This window comes from Ceratosolen solmsi, unplaced genomic scaffold (assembly GCF_000503995.2).
Source record: "Ceratosolen solmsi marchali unplaced genomic scaffold, CerSol_1.0 scaffold10, whole genome shotgun sequence".
NCBI lineage: Eukaryota > Metazoa > Arthropoda > Insecta > Hymenoptera > Agaonidae > Ceratosolen > Ceratosolen solmsi.
This window is the reverse complement of record NW_011948412.1, coordinates 18,531,862-18,555,243: the sequence shown is the minus strand read 5'-3', so window position 1 is coordinate 18,555,243 and position 23,382 is coordinate 18,531,862. Positions and strand designations below refer to the sequence as shown.

General features: G+C 26.4%; 1 protein-coding gene across 1 annotated transcript in view; it reads right to left on the bottom strand.

Moving 5' to 3' along the window:
• The window catches only part of RyR (Ryanodine receptor), a 42,629-nt gene that overhangs the window by 17,681 nt on the left and 1,566 nt on the right, over positions 1–23,382 (bottom strand). The window contains 34 exon segments of the mRNA XM_011498658.1: positions 66–219; positions 288–591; positions 907–1,223; positions 1,322–1,412; positions 1,483–1,703; positions 2,212–2,489; positions 2,648–2,816; positions 3,350–3,504; positions 3,741–4,562; positions 4,873–5,415; positions 5,495–5,610; positions 5,691–5,864; positions 5,924–6,026; positions 6,283–6,515; positions 6,656–7,189; positions 7,433–7,728; positions 7,992–8,142; positions 8,952–8,987; positions 9,642–9,867; positions 10,810–11,177; positions 11,347–11,545; positions 13,628–13,727; positions 14,837–15,045; positions 16,888–17,996; positions 18,170–18,501; positions 18,996–19,366; positions 19,672–19,796; positions 20,253–20,422; positions 21,013–21,184; positions 21,430–21,612; positions 22,229–22,428; positions 22,710–22,822; positions 23,207–23,282; positions 23,354–23,382. Of these exon segments, the coding sequence (XP_011496960.1) occupies positions 66–219; positions 288–591; positions 907–1,223; positions 1,322–1,412; positions 1,483–1,703; positions 2,212–2,489; positions 2,648–2,816; positions 3,350–3,504; positions 3,741–4,562; positions 4,873–5,415; positions 5,495–5,610; positions 5,691–5,864; positions 5,924–6,026; positions 6,283–6,515; positions 6,656–7,189; positions 7,433–7,728; positions 7,992–8,142; positions 8,952–8,987; positions 9,642–9,867; positions 10,810–11,177; positions 11,347–11,545; positions 13,628–13,727; positions 14,837–15,045; positions 16,888–17,996; positions 18,170–18,501; positions 18,996–19,366; positions 19,672–19,796; positions 20,253–20,422; positions 21,013–21,184; positions 21,430–21,612; positions 22,229–22,428; positions 22,710–22,822; positions 23,207–23,282; positions 23,354–23,382 (8,679 nt within the window).

Sequence of the window (23,382 nt, the reverse complement as noted above, 5' to 3'; positions counted from 1 at the left end):
AAATGATATTTATTAATAAGAAAAAACATTTTATGCGAAAATTTATAATAAATTACAATACTAACCAACTGTTAATAATTCCTCTTTTTTCTTTTTCGCCCAAATATCATGAGCATTATCAGCCAATCGTTCTGCCATATTTTGCATCTCTCTGCTTAATGTTAAATTTGTCATATCAACTGGATGAGGATTATAGTTAAATGGATTCACAGAATCAATCTTTAAAAAATTTTAATTGAAAATTAATAAAACTGATTAAATTTATGTTTTCTTATAAGCTACCTTACCAAGGTCTTGGATGATCTTCTTTGAGAATTACGACTTGTTGACGCAACGTCTACTTCTGCATGTTCGACACTCCAACCAATTGCAAGCAGTGCCTTTAAACTTTCTCTCACTGGCTCTTTATACCTTTCTCTCTCATAATCATTTAACATATTATATGGTTTTAGTCTCGGATGAGTTTTATTTGAGTCAGACCAATGTTCGCCATGAATCCAGCCGTTTTCTAATTTCCGACTTGCCCAAGCATCGTGGTAGTGTTCAGAGAATTTTTGAACTATTTGATTCAGATCATTATTCAAGACAACGCTAAAAAAATTTGATAATTATTAAATTCTTACAAGATAAGTATCAAATAATTATTTGAATATTGTTGAAAAGTTATACAATTTTAAACAACTAATTGAATTTTTTAAATTAAATCTCTAAATTAAAGAAGATCGATAGAATTTATTAATATTTACCATATACAATATTATATAAAAAAAATTATTGGTTTTTTCCTATGCTTTCTATTTGATATTTGACCAATGTACAAAGCTTTATTTTTTATTATTAAATTTTTTTATACTTAAATATATAATTTATCATTTAAATTTACTGCCAGCTATTAGTATAACTTACTTAGAAGTATTAATTGGTTGAGGATTATAAGGTCCATCGGGCGACTGAGTAGAAGCCGATTTACTTCCGTACCATTCATCATCATAATTTTTAGATAATGAATAATCCGGAGGTAAAGCACAACCAATAGCCGTCAAACAAGGAAGTGCTTTTCCAAATAATTCAGGCTCGTAATCCATTTTTGACAAAGAATCAAAAATATTACTGAACAAAACCATAGTCAAACGTTTCTCTTCATCACTAGAAGCTCCATATAAACTTTGACTCCCGGTTGAACCATAATATTTACCGCAACGATCGTAATGTAATGTTAAAAGCTGGTTTTAAATATTATGAATTAATGCGATTATTCAATAATCTTATAATTATATCTTAATTAAATATATCAACTGTACTATTATACAAATAATTTTACCCGTAGAGCTACTGTTGTATATTCGGATAAGTTGGAAACATCGACGGTTAGTTTTCGTAAAAGCTTTAATAACATGCTTGGCTGCATCTGACTAAAATATAGAAATTCCTAGTATATGAAATTATTATTAATAAGACTATTTTATAGCTACAATATAATACCTAGTTAAAGCCACCAAAAAATCTGAAACTGCCTCGCGTTGCCCTTTAGTAAGCATTCGATTTTTGCTTAAGCGATAAACTGTGTGTAAAGTTGCATCTAATAAATTAGCATAATTATCCGCTTCACTATAAAATTTTGAATGTTTAATAAGTAAAGGTAAAATGCTAACGCCAATATAACGATTCATAGCGAGTGCCATATCGGATTCATATCCATCATTCTAAAAATAAATTTGAAATATTACTATTTTTATTGAAAAGGTATGTAATAAACATAATCAATGTAATATTATAATTAATGGAAAATCTTTAACTTAACTCAAAAATGGAAACAAAATTTTCTTAATGACTTATAAACGTAATTTACTGGAGGTAAATTATTTTAAAAAGTTTGACATTAAAAAATTGGAATTGGCAATATTTAAAAAGCAATAAATTCTCTTTACTTACTACTGCGCTTAAAATTTAGCAGTTCATTTAATGGATATACAACATAGTTTATAAATACCGTAGTTCGTAAAATTTTCATAGTCAAAGAACAACATTATTTCTTATTAAAGCTAAAACTTTAGAAATTAATTGGATTTAATATAACTAAGTTAAATTACATATTTAGAATATAAATATTTAAAATAATATAAGATGATTTTATTTCGATTAATACGATGGTCACTTAACATTGTATTATTTTATAATTGATATTGTATTAATGTAATAATATTTCCTTACCCGATCTAGCATTGTGGCAGCTCTTAAATCTGGTAAAAATGCTTCTTCTAACAGTTTAAAAAATAACTCTTGTGTTTCTATACCATAAACGCGTTCTAAAAAAAGAACTATACTCTGCTTATGACCGGGAATTAAGCCAGACGGCGTATCACTTTTTGGACTTGGTTCACCAACAGCTGGATTAAGTAAAGTAAATCGAAGAGATAAAACACCTTGAAGATCATCTAATGGTACTAATGATCTAAGAATAGCTCTTGCACGTAGAGATTCATTTTTTCCTACAATACCAAAATAAATCATTAAACAAAATTTTTTAACTAGTAAATGTACATGACTTAAGATTTTTTATTTTCATTGTTAAATTTATGACGCTGGAATATAATTTAAATCTTTTATAATTACGCTAAGCTCAAATAATTGTTTTTAAAATTTAAACCTTGTTCGATAACTGATGAATCAGGAGCACATCGTCCAAGTAAGTCTACAAGGGTGCAATAAAAATTCAGAATCGCAGCTCCAGTATCAATGTAATCCTCATCGTCGTCAGATTCCGGAAGCGGATGCTCAAATTGAGTTACTATATTATCATCACCTTCATCGTGCAACTATTTAAAGTAATAAGTTGATAACTCGCTAATGTGTAACATTAATCAACTCATGCATAAACTAACATAGATTAAATTAAATACAATAACAATCAAAGGACTAAATAAAAAATTAGTTTATCTTGCTTTACGTAAATTGATATTTTTTTGTAATACGATATCATCATATTAATGTATTATTTATTTTTTATGTATATACAAAATATTATTTTCTAATCTTAGTAATGAGACTATACATTTTATTCATGCTGTGAATAGACGCATTTCATATATATATATATATATATATTGAAATATTGGTGTAAATATAAAATTCGCTATTCAATTGTTAAAAGATTTCAAAATAAATATCAAATAATAAGCTTTTCTTTTAATTAAGAACGCACAAAGGTTAAGTTTTATATGAAATTATTGCTTTAAATACCTTGCGTATCACGCGCACAACATATGCATTAATCGCCTGCATTTTTCTTTCATTTAACTTTAATCAATTTAAATTGTTTTTATTGGCATAATTTTTAAAAATAACTTACCCTTCGCCTATCAGCAATTTTTTCAGACATTTTATTAGCATCCATAATAGCTCTTAGTAATCCTTCACCTTCTCCTCTCAATGCAGGCCCAAGACATTCTGGTCGACGAATTAATAGCCTAATAACCAAATTAGCATTTTCTTCGACGCTTTCACCTTAAAAATAAATAAATTTCTCTATTATTATACTCCAGCTTCAAGTACTATATTTAGTTAATAACCGTGTCATTATCTTATATATATGAAGGAGAAAAGATAATATATTTAAATATAAATTAATATATATTTATAATATGGTAATGTTAATCATAATGGTAATAAAATTTATCAATGGATATTATAAGGTTTATACAATAAAATTATATAGTAAAAAAATGTCGATAGATAATTACCATTAACCCAAACACAAAATCTTAAGAAATCTAAATAACGTTCTCCTTCAACTGGATCCCATCCTAAGTCGGGATAGCCCTTTTCTATTAATTCTGAATTTGACTGCAAGCCACACCTTGACAAGTAAATGGCTATTTTTTCTAAATAATGTTCTCTAAGAGCAAGGGCAAGTTCGGTATTTTCCATCAAAGAGGAATAGGCTACATCCAGTGGTGTAGATCCTCTCAACGACGGTCGTGATAATAATATATTGCTATTTTCTAAAAGGAAATCGAAATGATCGAACATAGCTTTCTGATTCTGTCTTGACGTTCTACAAAAGTAACACAGAAATCTACAACAAGCCACTACCATTTCATGAGACGTATCTTTTTCTTTCATTAGAGCTTCGCCGCCTTCCACCGCTTGAGCCTGAGCTTGCGCATCTGACTGGGCCTGGGCTCGTCTGCCTAAAGTATTTATCATGATAGCCATGACATTCTCATGAATGCGAAGCACGCGAATAAGATCTGGATGTTGAAAAAAAGTATGATTATTAACGAGCTTCCACAGTCGTTCTCTAACGAGTTCCTCCTCTTCTTGTGACATTTGGACAGGTAATAGGGCACGGATTTGACTTAATCCAATCCACATTTCTGCTACATCCTCTTTTGTCTTATTATTAATGACGTAAGTTTTTTCCAAAGCCCTTATTAATTCACCAACAGTATCATATTGCCGTACTAAAAGGCTAAACATTTCACGTACTAATTTTGGTGTCTCAATTTGTGACTCTTCGGCCCAATTCACTATTGTCGATATTAAAACTTTTCTAAATATTTCTAAAACATATTTTTTGTGATTAAATAAGATGTATAAAATAATAATTAAATAAATTATATAATTCGTTAGAAATTTTTAATATTTAAATTAAATAGTTACTTGAAATTTTATCATTTTAATGTTTATAACCGAAAATAATTATAAATAATTTTATTTGAAGATTTTGTTTAAGGATAAAGTACTTTTTGAAGTATTATATTATTATATTTAAGTACTTTCTGTAGTTAACTGTACACAATTTACTTCTTTTAATAAAATTGTAATAAAATATAATATATATTTATATAAAAATACAAAAAAATTATGTACCTTCAGGAGTTTTTTTTTCCGGTTCTAGTTGAGGTTTTGACTCTTCTTCTAGTTCTTTGACATGATGAATAAAGTTTATGAGTTTTTTAATTGCTCCCAGTTTTTTTCCGTCTGCATCGTTGTCATTTATAAAATCTTCAGCTTCTTGAAGAGCATGTAAACTGACATAGGACATGAGATTATTATGAAACTCGTTCATTTTCACTATTAAATCATCACCACAGGGACAATTGTCAGCTTCTTCTTCTTCCATATTTTTAAAGCTAAGTATAGCATTCATCTGTTCACGCGGTGGGCATCGAAATTCCCTAGTTTTCTTTGCAGCAAGAGCTGATGGTAAATCTGATTGTTTGATCTCAATATAACGACGAAGTTGATCCGCTTGAAGATCTCCCACAAAATCATGACTGAAAGCGATAATAGATTCAACCCGATGCCGAAGTTGGATATCATTAAGATGATGCAATAAATAACACATCTGCAATTTCGCACCTTCAGCCATTTTCATGTGTAGTAAACCTTTTCGGTGTGCATCTTTGCATTCTAAATTAAATTAAATTAAATTAAATAATTAAAAATCTTTGCATAATGTATTTATAAAATTATAAATATACTACCATACCTTTATCGAATGTAGGATCCCATGTTTCTGGGTGAACCATAATGAGTAATTTTTTAATATCATCGTTTCTTATCATTCCTACTAAGAATAATCTATCCACCAACTTTATCAGGGGTCTAAAAAATTTTACGATACAATATTATATATTTTACATATATTATATATATAGATAAATGATAATATTTGCAATACGTACAGAAATAAATTTTCATTACTGCCACCTATCGGATCTCGATTGTGTACTTGATTAATTTCAACAGCTTCGTGTAAAGCCATCATTACATAATCCCGTACTACACTTAGTGGAAAATGTGGACTGTACAGATTACGTATGTTGTCGATGCTTTGAGTTTCACTAGAATGAATTATCCTTGATGGCGACTAATTAGTGAAAAGGACTCTGTTCTACTTTGAGAAAAATTAGCTTACCTGATATCAGTCATTTTCATTTGTGGTCTTACAGATTCTGTTTCAAGATACCTTAAGCTGTGCCGCATTTCTTCACCTTCATATAAATCTTTTAATTCTTGACCTAAATACAATAAAAAAAAAATAATCCTATTAATATATATCCTCTAATATTGCAATACTATAAAGCAAAATACTTTATATATTTTGTAAATGATATAGTTTTATCATTACATTTAGTTAGGAAAATATATTTTAAAAATACAATATTACTTTTTATCTTTGTTACACCGAAATATGGAAAATATGTTTAGTAAATAAATTTTTAAATAATCATTAAATAAGCACTTGATATGAATGATAACTTTAAGATGATTTACCTAATGGAATGATATATTCATTTTTACAAACTTCCATTGTAGTAGCATGAGATTCAAGATGAAGTGCTATGAGCAAATCATAAAACCCTTGTCTTAATGGTCCAGACATATATTCCGCCCGAATTGCATATAGCAATTGTTTCTGATCTACGTGAAGGCAAAGAGCATGAGCCGCCCTATAATTTGATTGGTAACATAATGCCGCGTACAAAGTTAACGTATGTGCATGGAAACTGTACAAAAAAAAAGAAAACAAATGATATTAATGAATAAACTATAATCGATTATCTATTTTCATTCTCTGCTTATTCTTATAAATTCATTGAATTGATAATTTCATTATAACTATAAATTTGAAATTGATTAAATTAACCTGAGAACTTTATCCATCTCTATGAGCTCTAAAATATCGATACACCTATCTTCTTCTGGAATGTGAAGAGCCAGCATTGACACAGCGTCTTCACAAAGCATCGACCAACCTCTGATGTCTGATAATTTTAACGCATGTACCTGCAGTGATTGATTTGGTACTCTAGCCCATTGATGAGGCTTTAGACATTGTACTTTTAGTCTTGGTGGAAATTGAGGAATTACATGTCTCTCGGAGCTCTGAAGAACTGCTGCTGACAATGGTAAAGTCGTGGATGTTCGGCCCAACTCTATTTGTAGGATCTCCTTACTGGTAGCCTCTACAAATATAGCTGGAAATAGTTTCGTATCTGGTTCCATTTTGAATTTATGACTTGTTTCTTTCCCTTCACAAGTAAAGGATACCCAACCGGTTGATGTATCTACAAAGCAACCCACGAACATTCCTTGAGATGCACCTTTACCAGATGCATCTTGGGTAACTTCGTTATACAATTCATCAGCGCGAACCATATAGCAGCTTTGACGATCAACCCTTGTTAAAAACATTTCTTTTTTATTCAATAGTAATTTTATAATATAATATTTATAATTATTTAGTGGCGAATAAGAGTTTTTTATGAAAATATTTTTTTTTGTTTTATACAAAATATAATATTTTATGTATTACTTTAGACAGATAAATAAAAGTAGAAGTGATATTTAATTGCGTATATTTAAACTTATAAAAAGAAAAACTTCATTTATTATTTATGGATAGAAATGTAAATATACGTACTGCTCTACAGGGCGATCATAATCATCAACTATAACGACCGAGGCTTTACGAACTTTTGACAGATTAAAGTCCTTCGTATGTAAGTGGTATTGTGAGGTGACCCAGCCAACATAAACATGAGTGGGATCTTGTCCAGGAAATATTCTTACTCCATAAAAATATTCATTCATAAGCTTCAAACATTCGGTGTCGTAAATTTCATTTCCGATGGACTCGATTCCAGTGCCAGATGGAACCGACATTGCTTTTGGAGCATTTCGTTCTGGTATTTGTGGGGGTACAACCTTCAGATCAGTCTATAATTTTAATCTCATTAGCATATGTAATATTGTTGAAAGGATTTAATTCAATTAAATGAATAGTCAAAGTAATATGAAATTATGATCATTTTAAAGTATATTTTAAGCTATGTCAATCATTCGTTTGATATAAATAGTGTGAAAATATAAGAAAATATTTTAAATATAATAAATTTGCAGCAGTAAAAGTTGTCAATTTGTTTAAGAATTATATTGATATTATACACATGATAATTCGTATAGATTGTAATTTTACTTACAGTCGATACACGTATAGTTGCGGTCCTTCCTATTCCAATTTTGCTAATTGGAGTTGGTTTGGCTATTCTTTCACTTTCGGTATTTGCATATATCATTGGTTCGGGAGTTTTAGTTTTAGAGTCGGATGATTTGACCTTCCGTGAAAAAAAACTGCAAAATTAAAAAATTATATTCATTAAGTTTTAGTTGTATGATATATTATTGCTATTATTAGTTAGAAATTTTAGACTTATAATGTATCAGAATAATATCACTTGTGAAGAGATCATTCAACATATCAGTGATGTACTTGCTAATATATGTAAAGATGTTTATATATTTATTACTTCAAAATTTTACGGCTTAAACTTTAAGAAGCCTTTAAGACCAAAAAAAACAAAAAAAGAAATTCTATTTGCAATTATTATAAATTACTCATAAATTGTATTTATGAAAATAAGAAAAATAAAAATAGCAGAAAAGTGAATTAATTTAATAGAAAAAAGTACTGAAAACTATTTTTATATCTTTTAATTCAAAATAAATATTAGCAAGATTAATATTGCCTACATTATATTATAATTAAATGAAACATTATTAATAATTTTAATGTTTAGCTACATCGTTGTAATAGATATTATAAAGAAACACAATGATATGAAGTCAATATATCGTAAATGATTTTCAGCATTACGCTATACGAAACTATATACATGTGATTTACATGTTTATACCAGAATATGTCTATTGCATTAGAATATTCTATAGAAAGTTATGTTTATATGCTGAAGTACATAAATAATACGAAAATATATGGATTATAATATAGAATATATGTGGGCGATGTATTTATAATAAGTTTATAGCTACTAAAACTGTGATTCAGAAAAAATAAAAACATGTAAATTGGAAGTACATGAAACGAAGGCATTAAAAATTTATCGTAGAAATGATGGGTAGAGGGTGCGGCTTTCACTTACTCAGATATGACGTCTTCCATTTCTTTACTACGTTGTCTGAGAGAAATGAAAAATATTTATTGTTACCTTCGTGTTTTAATAAGTAAAGTCACGAGCGAAATATGTTTTTATATAATTTATCCCCCACTCTATTAAAGTAAATCATAATGTAATTCTACAAAATATAGTATATTTAAGGAAGATTTACCAAATGGAAATATATATATTAAAATACATACATAGGTTCTTATGAATAATAATTTTACGATATAAATAATTCCAACTAAAAAAATTGATTTATTTATTAATTATAATTTTAGATTTATAATATATTTTGAATTTATTAACACCAAATTTTCTTATTTGAATTTTTGTTAATTAAATAAAATAATGGATCTATCTTAATTTGAAATACATTTTTCAACGTTTTAAATAAAATACATAGTATCAATAGCTTTACAAATTATAATTTCAGTTAAGTATTTTAACTTTTCCGTTTCCATTTTTACGTTCCTAAAATTTTTACGTTCATTTACGTTTCGTATGTTAACGTTTCCGCACTAAAAACGATATTTTATATTCATAATTAATAATAAGCCTATTAACCTTTTAATTTGCTAACATTATTTGATCCATTTTAATATAATTATTTATCGTATATTGTTGGAATAAATTTATTAATAAAAATTGTTCATAATGAATGCTATTTACCGAAAAGGAGATCTTCCGCGTTTCTTCTTATCATCTTTCGCATCGCCATTTATATCACCATAACCATTCATTTCTCCATCGCTATGTCCTACATCAAAGTTTCTCGAACCTGAAATTGAACCTCGTCGTGGTGGTCTCGATGGTTTTTTGCGTTGTATCGGTAATGGTGATTCACGCATCATTTCGTCTATATCAGTAACGTCATCGGCGTAATTTCTCTGTAAATCTATAAATGAAATAATTATCATATTTGGTTGAATTATGACACTTGATGGTTTCCTTAAAAATTGAGATTGAAATAAAAACACGCAACAGTGACTAGTTAAGTGAATAGTTGAAAATAGTAGATGTAATTTACTTAATATTTGATTTAAATATTAAATATCATATGTTAATAGCTTATAGGAACATATGATTAAGAAAACAAAAATTCATATGTAACTTAAATAGTATGAGATAATGTGTAAGTGTGATAATAATGAATGTATAATTTATATTTATCTTTATAGTTATTTCTAAGATAAATTCTTAGTAATTTATAAATATAAATTGATTTTTAAATTATAATTGATGTTTTTTTTAAGAAAGAAAAGCATTAATTTATGGATAAATAACATTGATATATTTGTACTTAATTTTATCAGGGCTTGATGAAATAATATTGGAATAAAGAAAAATATTTACAAGATTTAAAATAATGTTTATCAATGTTTGCAAGAATTACGTCTGTTAGAATTTTAATATCAATAATTATAAATTTTTAATATAAAATAACTGTTCGTAAATAATTATAAAATTTTCCAATTTTTATAATTTTAATCGGAGATCATAAAAAATATTATGTTGTATTTGATTATTATTGTTTTATTATTGTTGTATATGGTTATTATTGTTATTATTATTAATATAGTTGAATATTTTATGTATTATTAGAAAATACAATTTTTATCATATGTTATTCTTAAGAAGTCGATACATTGATGATTATATAATGTGACGAAAGTTACTCGATACGTTTTTCAAATTATTGCAAAATTTTTGTTACACTATAAATTTTGTAAAACATTGGAAATGTTTAATGCTAAGAAAAATGTCTCAAAAAAATATATTTGCTAATAACATTGTATATAATTATGTAAGTAATATTTGTAACACCTACCCGTCATACCTTTGATATCACTCATACTAAAACCAGATCGCATTATATGCTCTATGTGGGCTGATGGATGGACGTGTTGTTCCATTTGCTCATTATATAATCGATTTTGTCGCATTTTTATTTCCTGCCATCTGCGCATTTTATCACCTTCTGAAATAAATGTTGACTGACATATAATAGGTAGCGAAAGACGGAGGAATTCCCAATTGGCTTTCTCCATCGTTTCGAAAGTGTTGTGGGAAATTTTAAGACAGGGTGGCGAGTCTGATCCTGCAGGGATCCGAGCAACATCGATGCGCGTATCTGCCATGTCATCTGTATTCTCAAAAATGGGTTGATACTTCGTGTACCAAAATGTTACTGGTCGATTCATGTTACTGTAGAAATAAATTCGTTAATAGTTTGAAATGAAATATTTTTCGAAAGAATTAATTTATTAAAATGAAATAAAGATCAATAGGAAAGACCGCGAATCATTAATTTATATTATTAATCTATATTATTTCTCTTGTTAATGACACAACGTACAATGGAAAATTGACTTACACACAGAAAGGTTCATATCCTTCTTGTAGTCCACAAGTTGTGAAAAATTTTAGTGTATTGACATCTTGACCAAATGTTAATTTTGCTTTTTGACCAACTCCAAGGGTAAAAGCCGGGACAAAAGACTCACCCTGCACGTCTGCAAAAGATGTTTCACCTCCAAGAGCATCCATTAATAATTCTCCATTTAAAGAAAAACCTATAATAATTTATGAAACTATTTAATCGATTAATATTATTATATTATTCAATATTTTATAATATGAAAATTGAAAGACCGATTTATTTACGTAATATATTTATTTATAATTGAAAAATTAAATTTTAATGAATGATAATAATTTTCGAATATTGTAATAGTACTCTAATTAATTAATTGATTATTAAAAAATTTATATTCAATTTATACTTATCGGACTTTCTTTTTTTTTTTTTTTTTTTTGCTGTAAATTACAAAAAATAAAAGACAATAAATATTTAAGCAAAATGTACAAGCAAGTTATCAACGAAATCAACTACTATTCATAAAATAACACTTTACTTTTCACAAACAATACTTCTGTTCCATATTCTAAATGTAAAAATATTATAAATAAGCGGAGATTTATTCGTATAAATATTATTATAAAATATTATATCATGACGTTTTTGTGAGGTAAGAATCAATTAAAACCACATGTTTTGTTTGAAATATAAAAGGTAATTCTGTGTTTATTAGTGGAAAAATAATTAAATGAAGAATAAATGTTATATATGCTTGTATGTCATATTTTCATGAATAGTATAAAATATTACATGCTTTTAATCAATTAGTATTATTTATTAGCACTACATTCGATAGAAATTTTAAAATGTTATTACTGTGAGGGGCGTAAAACATTGAAATACATAAACACAAAACAATATGTTGCTTAGTAATTTATAATAATTTATATAGTAATAATAATTACATTTACTTATAAAAGTAGAATTTTTAATACAAGTAAATTCAATACATATATGCCAATTAGTAAATAGATAAGCTCAATCATTTTATAATTACTTTGCATAGCTGCAGTTAAATGAATTTCCTAATGATAAATGTCATTTATTAATTTGATAATACTCTATGTTATACTGGAGAATACTGGAGATCAACAAAAAACTGATAGTTTACCAATTTACATTTTCTGGATAATTAATTGTAATTAGAATTATTCGAATTCATGAGTTTTTATGCCTTTTTTAGAGATTTATAACGAACGTTGTTGGATTGCATGAATATTTACATTGTAATAGGATTATTTATCTAAGTGAAATTTTCATTTATTTTCTAACATTTTAAAAATTCCTTCGAGATTTACTTTAAAATAAGCTGAATTAAAAAAATTTTAAATCATATCTTTTATTTGTATACTATTATAACATTGTTACAAAAATAATACTAGCAACAATTTTTTTTAATATCCAGTGTTCGATTTTTAAAATATTTGTATTATTTTTAATTTTGGAAATAAAATTGTAGCATAAAATAACGGCTGAAGCTATCACTTAAAGATTGCTTCTTACTAATTGTTCGATCAATTAAGTCCAAGAAAACGCCAACAACATCTCCGACCTGCCATTGTTTGCCGAAAGTTTCGGCTGTGCCTGAGTACATTTTTTCCTCCTTAAAATAAAAGAGTTCACAATTTCAATAAGCTCATGTCTAAAATTTATGTTTAACCGAAAATCCTGTTTTGCTTATGATCAACAAGACTATTCTATCAACTTTTTAATTAATTCATTTTGATAAATATCGGCATAAGTGATCCAGGCGAGGATGGCCAAGTTCAAATTTAATTCACATATACTTACAAACCTTACTATTAAATACTTTTTTACATAATAACTTTATATTTATTAGCCTTCTTTAGAATTATGCAATACAATTTTTTTTTTTAATTAATATTTATCTTACACTTCCCAGATAATGTTACAAAATATTTCGTAATCCTGTTTTTGTAATAAGCAATATATCTTTTTGATAAAATCATTCAAATTTTTAATCAGTAAAATATATAAATTACATCCAATGATTCGTATTTAATATGAATTACATATCGAATTAGGATGCACAAACAAAAATTAATATTAATTTAAAACAAGTAAGGAAAAATCATAAGTATTCATAATGGCGAAGCAAATGAAAATATAGAGACAAAACAAAAATTTCAATGGAACATTGAAAAAAACTATATTTAATGCAATATGATTGTCGTTATGATATGGTTAATTCTTGGGAAGAGAGTTTTGCTCTTACTGATGGTTCTGTCTGCGACGTCAATGAAACAGCCAACAACATCCCCCACTTGTAATCTTTGACCGAAAGACTCGTTGGAACCGCAATGTACTTTTGTTACCTGATATATTCACGTTATATTAGGAAAAATTATATATTGCTTCTTTTTCAATCTTATCAACGTCAGTTTAATAATTTAAATAATAAAAAAAGTATAGCTTGACAAAATTGCATTATATATATTTTAGAAGTATTATGCCTATAATTACTACATCTAATAAGAAAGGAACTGAAAATATGTAGAGATACAAATAAATAAATAAATAAATTGTATATTTAAATGTATAATTATGTATACACATGCATGTCAATTATATACTCTTTTGTTTTAGATTATATATTTTTAAAATATTTCGCATTTATAGCAAACAGAAGTTAAGTGTAAGGCTACTAATAATTTTACATTGTAATAATTAAGACAGATTATTAAGATTTTTAATGTGTACAACAAAAATGAATAACCATTAACAAAAGAATGAACATCAGACATTTTATTTACATTTTCACGTATAGACAAATCGAAAAATTGTGGATGCTATTAAATAATAAGGTATATTAACGAAAAAAATATTGAATTTGAATTATTTCATTTAAAATTTTTTAAATACACCTGAGTGATATTTAATTTGAAACATATATTTATTTTTAAAGGCTCTTATCTTCCAATATCAATTCTAAAATCTACAATTCCTGAATAATTAAACTAATGTAGATTGAAAATATTATATTATTTCGTTTCAAATTTAAACAAGAAGTACTATTTTTAATCTTTTCATTTAAATCAACATCAAACTTGTCAAGTAATAAAGTGATACATTGATTACTCATTTATATTTTCATGAGATATTTATTTTGCAGATATATTTTGTATACGATTTACTATATTGAGTATCAACAGCATTTACTGACGTATTTTAGTTATAAATATAATTTGTCAAAAAGTTGTGACATTATTCATATTGCAGGTGATCTAAAAAGAAATAAAATATATAACTTTTATATGTCTAACCTATTATCGATAAAATTGAACCTACATAAGTACATAAACCAATATTATTTATGTCACATAAAAATATATCCAAAGTGATTCTTTTATAACTTCGAACCATCAATATTGCAAATAACGGTAAGTGAATTAATTCGTTTTCAAAATAATGTATTCTTACTTACATTATATCCATCGAAAGCCCAGGTATTCTCGTCACTACCTAACATACTTCCAGGCATGCAATCCGCTTTCGCCCATCCGACTCTCATGGGACCGGCAGTCATCACTTCAAATTCGAAATACCATTTTCCACTGCTAACTGCATAATGTTTTTCCACTCGATAAGTACGGAAAAGCAATTGCCGCTGTCGATTGGCTTCTAGTAGCAATGCTATTTAAATTAAGATTTTATTTATGTTAAAATTCAATCCAGTTATAGTATACTTTTTTTTAACGAACGAGCGCGACATAACTAGGTGAAATTAAAAAAGGTTTTACATTGGATGATAAATTAAATTTCTATGAATCTATTTAATTTTAGTTTTAGGTTGTAGATTAAAGTAATTTAGTATTTCCTATTAAAAACTTTTATTTTATCACAAGATGATGGGTATACAACATAGATCATATTATAAATATTTGAGAGCAATTCTCTTATTTTATTATTTTAAAATTTTAATACTTTCTTATTTTAATATTTCTACTGTAATAAAAAATTTTTATTTTTACATTTACGACTACGTTGCAACAAGCAAACATTTTTTGCTCAAATATTTTTTTAAATAATGCAAATTACTAATTCCTAATCATTTTAATGCTACCTTATCTAAACATTGAAGTATGCTAATAATTTTTTGGGTTAAATATAATATAATCAATTTACATTAATATTAAAATATTAAAAAATGACCTAAAAATATTTATATGCAATAAAATACTTCTAAATTGTAAAAAATTTGAAATTAATTTAATTCAGGGAATTACTTATTATGTAGAATATTATTGATAAACGTGAATAGATTATAAATTATAATATTATAATATCAGGCTACTGTTAATAATAATAGATGAACTATAAATTGTTTTAATGTATACATAAATTTTTATTAAAAAACAATACTAATATGATATTTAAACAGTTAAGAATAGTAACACAACTAAGATGAGAAGATAAACCAATTTAATGAAGCAATTGTATCATTATTTTGTCACAGTTATTTTTAATAATAACTTGGAACAAAATTAATTTTATTAATTTTATTTTTAACAAATGTTGATATTGATCGAATGAAAAGTCATGAAATTATTTTAGTTTTTATGAATGAATTTTTTAATTTATTAATCAAATCGTTTTTATCGTGAAGTAAATATATTATTTAATTTATGTTGTTGATTGTTATTTAAAATACCTGAATAACCTAAATTTAGGCGATTATTTGCAAAAGCAGATTGAATATTATTTAAGCGTCTATATAAGTTCATCATCATCTCTAAAAAGAAAAACATAAATATTTTAATTTTATAACTAACCAATAAGAGTTTTTGTAACCAATACGTTTATTAACCAAATCATAAAAATAAATATAAAGGATTTAATATGAAAATTAATAGCAAATATTTATTTGTATTATTTTTTTGTATTCTCTTTTTTTAGATAGAGGCAATAATATATTGTCATCTATAGATAGTTTTTTTTTTATTAATTCAAATTGATAATTATTATAAGTAATGTTGTTAAAACTTATACTAAATTAATATATAAAATTAAAATTGTAGATAAATACTGTCAAGAAACAATAACAGACTATAATATTTTGTAAAAATTACTTTAACTATTCTAAGTAAAAATAATTTATGTTACTCCAAAATTAATGTAATGTTTATCTTACATATAAGTTTATAAGTGAGTAAAGAATTTAGTAAGAATATTGTTTAGAAGTCAGAAAATACATTATTGTTATCTATTTATTTAAATATTAATATATTATTAAGAAATATTATTTTAGTTAAAAATTTAGTTATAATGTTTAGAGATTATGTAGTAATTTATTACATATAGATTTAGCATTCATTACTTATATTCGTTTTAATTTTTAAAAATATTAATAATTTAAATAGTAAAAATTAATATTTTATCTTATTTAATTAATCTAATTATATCAATTTATCATAGAATCAATAATCATAGGAGGTGGTATTAAGCACTGAATTTATAATTGATATTAAGTTTTACCTTCATGTTGCTCTCCAGTTGGTGGGTCTAACATATAACCATAAACTAACAATGTTCTAACAGTTTCACTTGCTGTGTCTCTATTAGCCTTCTTAATAGCCTCATCCACTTTCGCATAAGGTACAAGATGTGGGCTTCGTCTCATCTCCGAATCTTCATTAAGCCCATAAGTCCAATCTTGACTAATTCTTTCCTTCGCCCATAAATTATGCGTATTCTCGGCTAATTGATCTACAAGTTCCTCCATCTTGGGCGTCAATGTTATCGCACTGAGATCCAATGGGGCCGGTTTATATCCTGTGCTTTGTGTAAATCTATCTTGAGGTAATCGAAGCGTTTTTATCCTGGATGGTGGTTTATCCATCGAGATATAATATCCAAGTGCAAGTATGGTTTTCAGAGTCTGTACTGCCAATTGTGTGTCGTAGCGCTTTTCAGCAGCTGGTAGTTTTTCAAAAGGAACGATACATGGATGTATTTTGTGGAGGTCATCTCTGATTTCGCCGTATGTCCAACCAGCGTCGATTTTATTCATTGCCCACATCTCATGGATATTTTCGGATAATTTATCCCGAACTTGCTCAACGTATGGTGGTAAATTAATCATCGATGTATCGACTGGCGAAGGTACAAAAGCTGTATCATCCTCCATCAGCCACGGACCTGCTAGAACAACTTTGTTCATATTTCCAAAATAGAAGCATGGATCAAGTGACAGAATCTGCTGAGGTAAAAGACTTTCTACCAGTGGTGAAAACTCATCGGGTGGCTGATATTTGAGTCTTCCATGATCACCACCTAATAGAAATCGGCAAGATAATTTCGAGGAACAGCTGATGGCTGGAAAAAACATGCCATCAAGATTAAAGCCGCGAAAACAGCCGGTACAAGGAACACCATTGAAAGCGAAATTGATAATTGGAACCGTCAGATCTAGTGAACAACCTATGACATCACCCTTGCGTATATAAGGTTCAGACAAGTTCTGCATAATTTGAGTTCTTCTTCCTCCTGTCCAAAGAAAAGCTCCGTCAAAACCAAAAGAGTATAAATCGTCACCAACACCATTTCCACCCCATTTTTCCCCTCCACCTGGATATGGCATATACCTGTCGAATTATTTTAATATTATAGAAACATTATATATAATAATTTTAGGAGGATAATATTAGTTTAAAATCATAATTTCGGAATATAATGAATATGGAGATATAAGTATTATATGTTGCATTATGTGTTAATATTTAAAGTAAAATATTTTTCATAATATTACAACCCTTACCCAGCCGTGTTAGCCCATCCAATCCGTAGATGTGGCATCATGTGAGTAGTTTGTTCAATATGATCAACGGTTACTTCAAAGTACCATTTTTGATAGAGGGAGGAGCCTTCCACTCTACCTACGAATATATTTGGCCTGATACTAGCAACATGATCTACCAACTGCGTTTGTAGTAATAAATTTTTGCCAGGTAATAAAAAATCACATATATTGTTCTGCGATGAACGCACAGCAACACCATTACCAACGCAAAGTGAACAAAGTACATCTAATACTTTTGGATCCCTTCCATGTTTTTCTAATAGCGATATGATAACTTTAATGTGTTCATCCTAAATATGAATTTACATGTATTATTTAATAATTTGCTACTATAAAATTTCCTATAAGATAATATATAATATTATTATGAAATTGCAATTTTCATTAATTTAATTTATTTTTATTTAATATCTAGAAAAAAAGGGAAAAATGTAAACTATATAATTTTTAATATATTTTTGCTTTTATGTTTTTTTATAATTATTATAATTATATATAATTGTCATAAGAATTATGTCCAAAAGTCACAATGTAATATTTATTAAAATTTGTATTACTATGAATAAATTGATTTCATTCTCGATTATATTTAAAATATCAAATAATTTTTTAGTTGAGTTTACTCTACGTATTGCAACAATAAATTATTTTATTTCGATATTATAAATATCTTTTAATTTTATGCTTTTATGCATTTATGATTAGTTTTTCTATTTCTATTTGTACATTGCTTTTTTCTGTAAAATGAAAAACATCGACTTTATTATAAAAATTAGAGTCTTACTCTCATCATATTCAGAGCTTCTGGTGAATCAATAAGAACACAATGAAGTACGTCAAGCATTCCCGTACCCTCACCGGATGCTTGAGATCCTAATCGACTGAAAAGCCAATTAAGCCTATTACTATTAGCAAATTGTGCACAATTCGTGTGATTTCCTTTTATTATTGCAGCTAATAATTGATAGAGATAACCGGATATTTGGTCCCAAGCTTGTCCACTTTCATCACCGGATAAAGCTACAAGAAAACCTTGAGATGTAATCACATTGATTTTATCAATAGCTTCTAGAATTAGATTTAAAATTCCTTCTTCCTGAAATAGATCTTGACGATTGCGTAAAGCACGAAAGCGATTTTGCTTCTCTTCGTGTTCTGAAACATTTGAAAAAAAATTGAATAATATGTAAATATATTTCAAAGAATAAAATTTCAATTAAATAACACTGGATTCACAATGAAATAAAAACTAATATAAAATACTTTACATTTATCATTGGAAATAATTAAATAGAAATTAATAAGTTTGAAACTATACCAAAAGAATAGACTCAATTATATGAGCCTGTATGTATATATATATATATATATATATATATATATGTATATATATTCAAATTATATCTACTTAAATTCATAATAATATATTACAATGAAAAATTATTTATACTATAATTTACCCATGTCATCTTCTGGTTGAGCAAAATAGTTTATCAAATCCTCTAAACACATTACCATTTCATTGAGATTTACATTTTGAAAGAACATAGACGCGCGTCTATCAATTTGAAGTGTTTCTAATCCTCTAAAATATAAAAAAAATTTAATGCATAATATGCTTATGTTAATATAATAATATAGATAATGCAGCTGAATTCTTATTATTATTTTAATAAATTTCAATAATAGTGTAATATGTGTTGAACACAATTATAGATATTTATTTTGTTTATATGAACAACAATAGTTATTGAATATTCAACAGCTAAATGATACGTTTTCATATTAGTATACATCTAATAAAAGTTGATTAACTTCTAAAGTAAACTAAACTTCTAAGAATATTTTGCATGTTTTATCGTTCATTATTTCCGTAATTAAAATTATTAAAGCATTATATATGAAATAAAAGGAATTAAGTGAAATCGATATTTCCATAATGTTATTTTTGCAAATGTCAAATTATTTAAATTGTATTAAAATATATTTTTTACCTTATTCAACTTATTAAATAGCAAACTAATTAGTTTTTAACACTCACGTGATGAATTGTGAAAAGAGACTACTACATTTGCGAATAACTCTAGCGGTTCGTGACTCTTCTTCCTGAGATCGTGAAAAATCAAGACCGTCGTCCATTTTTCCTTCCTCATGAAGAACCGCTTGCTTTTCCTCAACTTTACCAACACCTTTCTTTTTTGTCTCATATGACTAAGAAATCGAAATTATTAGTTACATTAAAACATTATTATTTTATTATATTAAATCAGCCTTCTATTTGCATGTACTATTATCGCCATATAAATATTACAGAAGTTTATTGGAAGATAATGTGAATATTTATGTGAAAGATTGAACTAATTTTTTATTATTAAATTTTTAACTAATAAAATAAAATGCAAACAATCATACTTTGCGCGTGCATTTGTGCATACATACGCGCCTATATATATATATATATATATATATATATAATATAAATAATACAACTGATATTCTATGTGTTAAGTTACAGTATATTTTAGAAATATATATAGGATACATGCATACTTAGTATTATACATAATATAACAAATTTTACGATAGCGTCATAAGCGTGATAATCATACTAGTAAAAAGATTACATAATTTGTAAAATATAACCATATCTATTATGATTATATGCAATTATACCTTTATAGAAACCTCGAACTTTTTAAGTTTTGGTTTCTAGATAGATGTATTAATAGTATGTACATGAAAGAATAATAATTAGTATTATATATTGAGTATTATCATTTAAAAAGAAAGGAAATCTTTACCTTATACGAAACCCAAAGATTTGTTGTGGCATGTTGCATAATAACAGTCGAGTCTCCATATTTGATGATTGGTAATCCAATAACTTCTAAATCTTTGTCTTCTAGTACAATTTTTTGATCATCTTTTTCTTGTCGAAACCAAAACGTTGATGTTTCAATCGTCGCTTCATTTCTTTTTAATAAAAGAAAATAAAATTAATGTTACAAATAGTAATGTAATCTACTGTTGTGTTTAAAATGATTATTATTCACAAATAACATAGACATTATAATTTCAGAATATTTCTGTTAATAGTGAAAAAAAATATATGCATATATTTATTTATTTGTAAATATAGTTTCTCACAATTCATCCTTTTTTGAATAAATGAAAACAAATTAAACAAAAACTATTATTGAAATTATATAATTGATTACCTATCCACTAAGTATAGTTCGTTATTCTCCTTCACAGCGAGGTAACGTCCAGTTGTTAGATGTCTTATTCTCATGGGATGTAACCAATTGATAAATCCACCTGCCCATTTGGTTCTTGCGAGCTCTAAACGCCAAAGTGACCTCGCTTGACTCATTACACTTCCACCTTCGTATATGACTAAACTATAATCCTCTAAACTATAAAACAAATATATATATATATATATATATATATATATATATATATATATATATATATATATATATACATATACATAAAGCTTCTTTGTCTTTATATTATAATGAGAATATTTATATTTTAATGCTATGTTTAAATATGATGTTGCAATAAGTTTATAAATAAATTTATTATTTGTGAAAACTTGTAAAATTTTTAGTACACACAAAAATTATCTCCCAGTTAAATGATTAAAAATCCTTTTATTCTATAAAATGTTGGCTATAAATTCATTTAAAAATATATAGCAAGACTTATAGTAATACAAAATTATTCTAAAAAATTTTTAAAATACAAATTAAAAAAAAATTTATTCAAAAGAAATGATCTATTAATGAAATAGCCTTTTCAAAAATCTGTTTAAATCATCATTTTTTTCTATTATTATAAACTAGTTTTACAGTATTTAAATATTTAATCACCTACGTCAGTATATAATCATGAAATTATATAATTATGAATTTAAAACCTACAGTTGATATACATAAATGTGATTAAAATTTTATTTTAAGTACACTTTGAGTACATTTCGTTTTAAGGGTATGTCGAAATAATATTTACTTTTGACCAGGTGCCGTATTCCACGTGGATGGTATTGTCAAACATTCATCTCCTCCATGAAAAAATCTTAGAACATCACCACCGAACACATAACCAACGTATTTCATACGACTTATCCCAGTGCCGTACGGCTGAACTGACCAATGCGTCACGTGAAACGAAGCATTTACGACTGATAAATCGTTTTCTTTTGTAGTATGCTAAAATCACATTAGAAATGAAGTAATATGAATTTATTACCACGATAGAAAATATTCTCTCATAACATTTTAAATTAATATTATACTTAAAAGAAAAATGTAATAATAGTGTCAAGACAAATCTTGGTAATGAACATTTTGTCGACATTAATAATAATATTATTATTAATAATATATTATAAATAAGAAATAGAATTATAATTATCCTTCAGTTTCGATTAAAGGTTAAGAAAATTAATAGCTTTCCTTTTTAATTCATAAATACATAAATAAATACATACTAAATATCTCTCGGTTGCTACAGATACTAAAATAAGATCATCTCCAACACGAACTTTTTCACCCTCTGATCTTTGTTTGGATGCTGGATGTACAGTCCACCAACAAGCCTCTCCTGTAAAATACAAACGAAAGTTTTAAAATATAAAATGATTTAAAAAAGAATTGCATAATCTTAAAAAAAAAATTTTTGTTAGAAGAAAACTTATTCTGTAGTATATCAATATAAAATATGCACAGAATATAAAAATTATAAATATATGGACAGATATACTTGGAATTGAAATTATTATATTTTTTAAACACCATTTTTGAATTTAATATTTAATATATTAAATATATAATATATAATATATTTAATATATTAAACTTTATCAATCTATTAAATATTATCAATCTAATGATTGAATGAATATAACGAATTCAACTGTTTTAAAGATTTTTTTAAATAATTTGAATATTCAGAACATGATTGTCTAATAAAAATTGAAAATTGTACCTTGAGAGTGTTCTTGAAGACCGACATCAAATGCTAATTTATCATTGGAAGAACTTGTGGAAAGACATGCTAAATACTAAATTTCAATTATATTAAGAACAGTATGAGTTATTCATAAATTCGACTTTTAATAATATTAATATTTACCATATCACTATTTAGATGGCGAAGAAGAA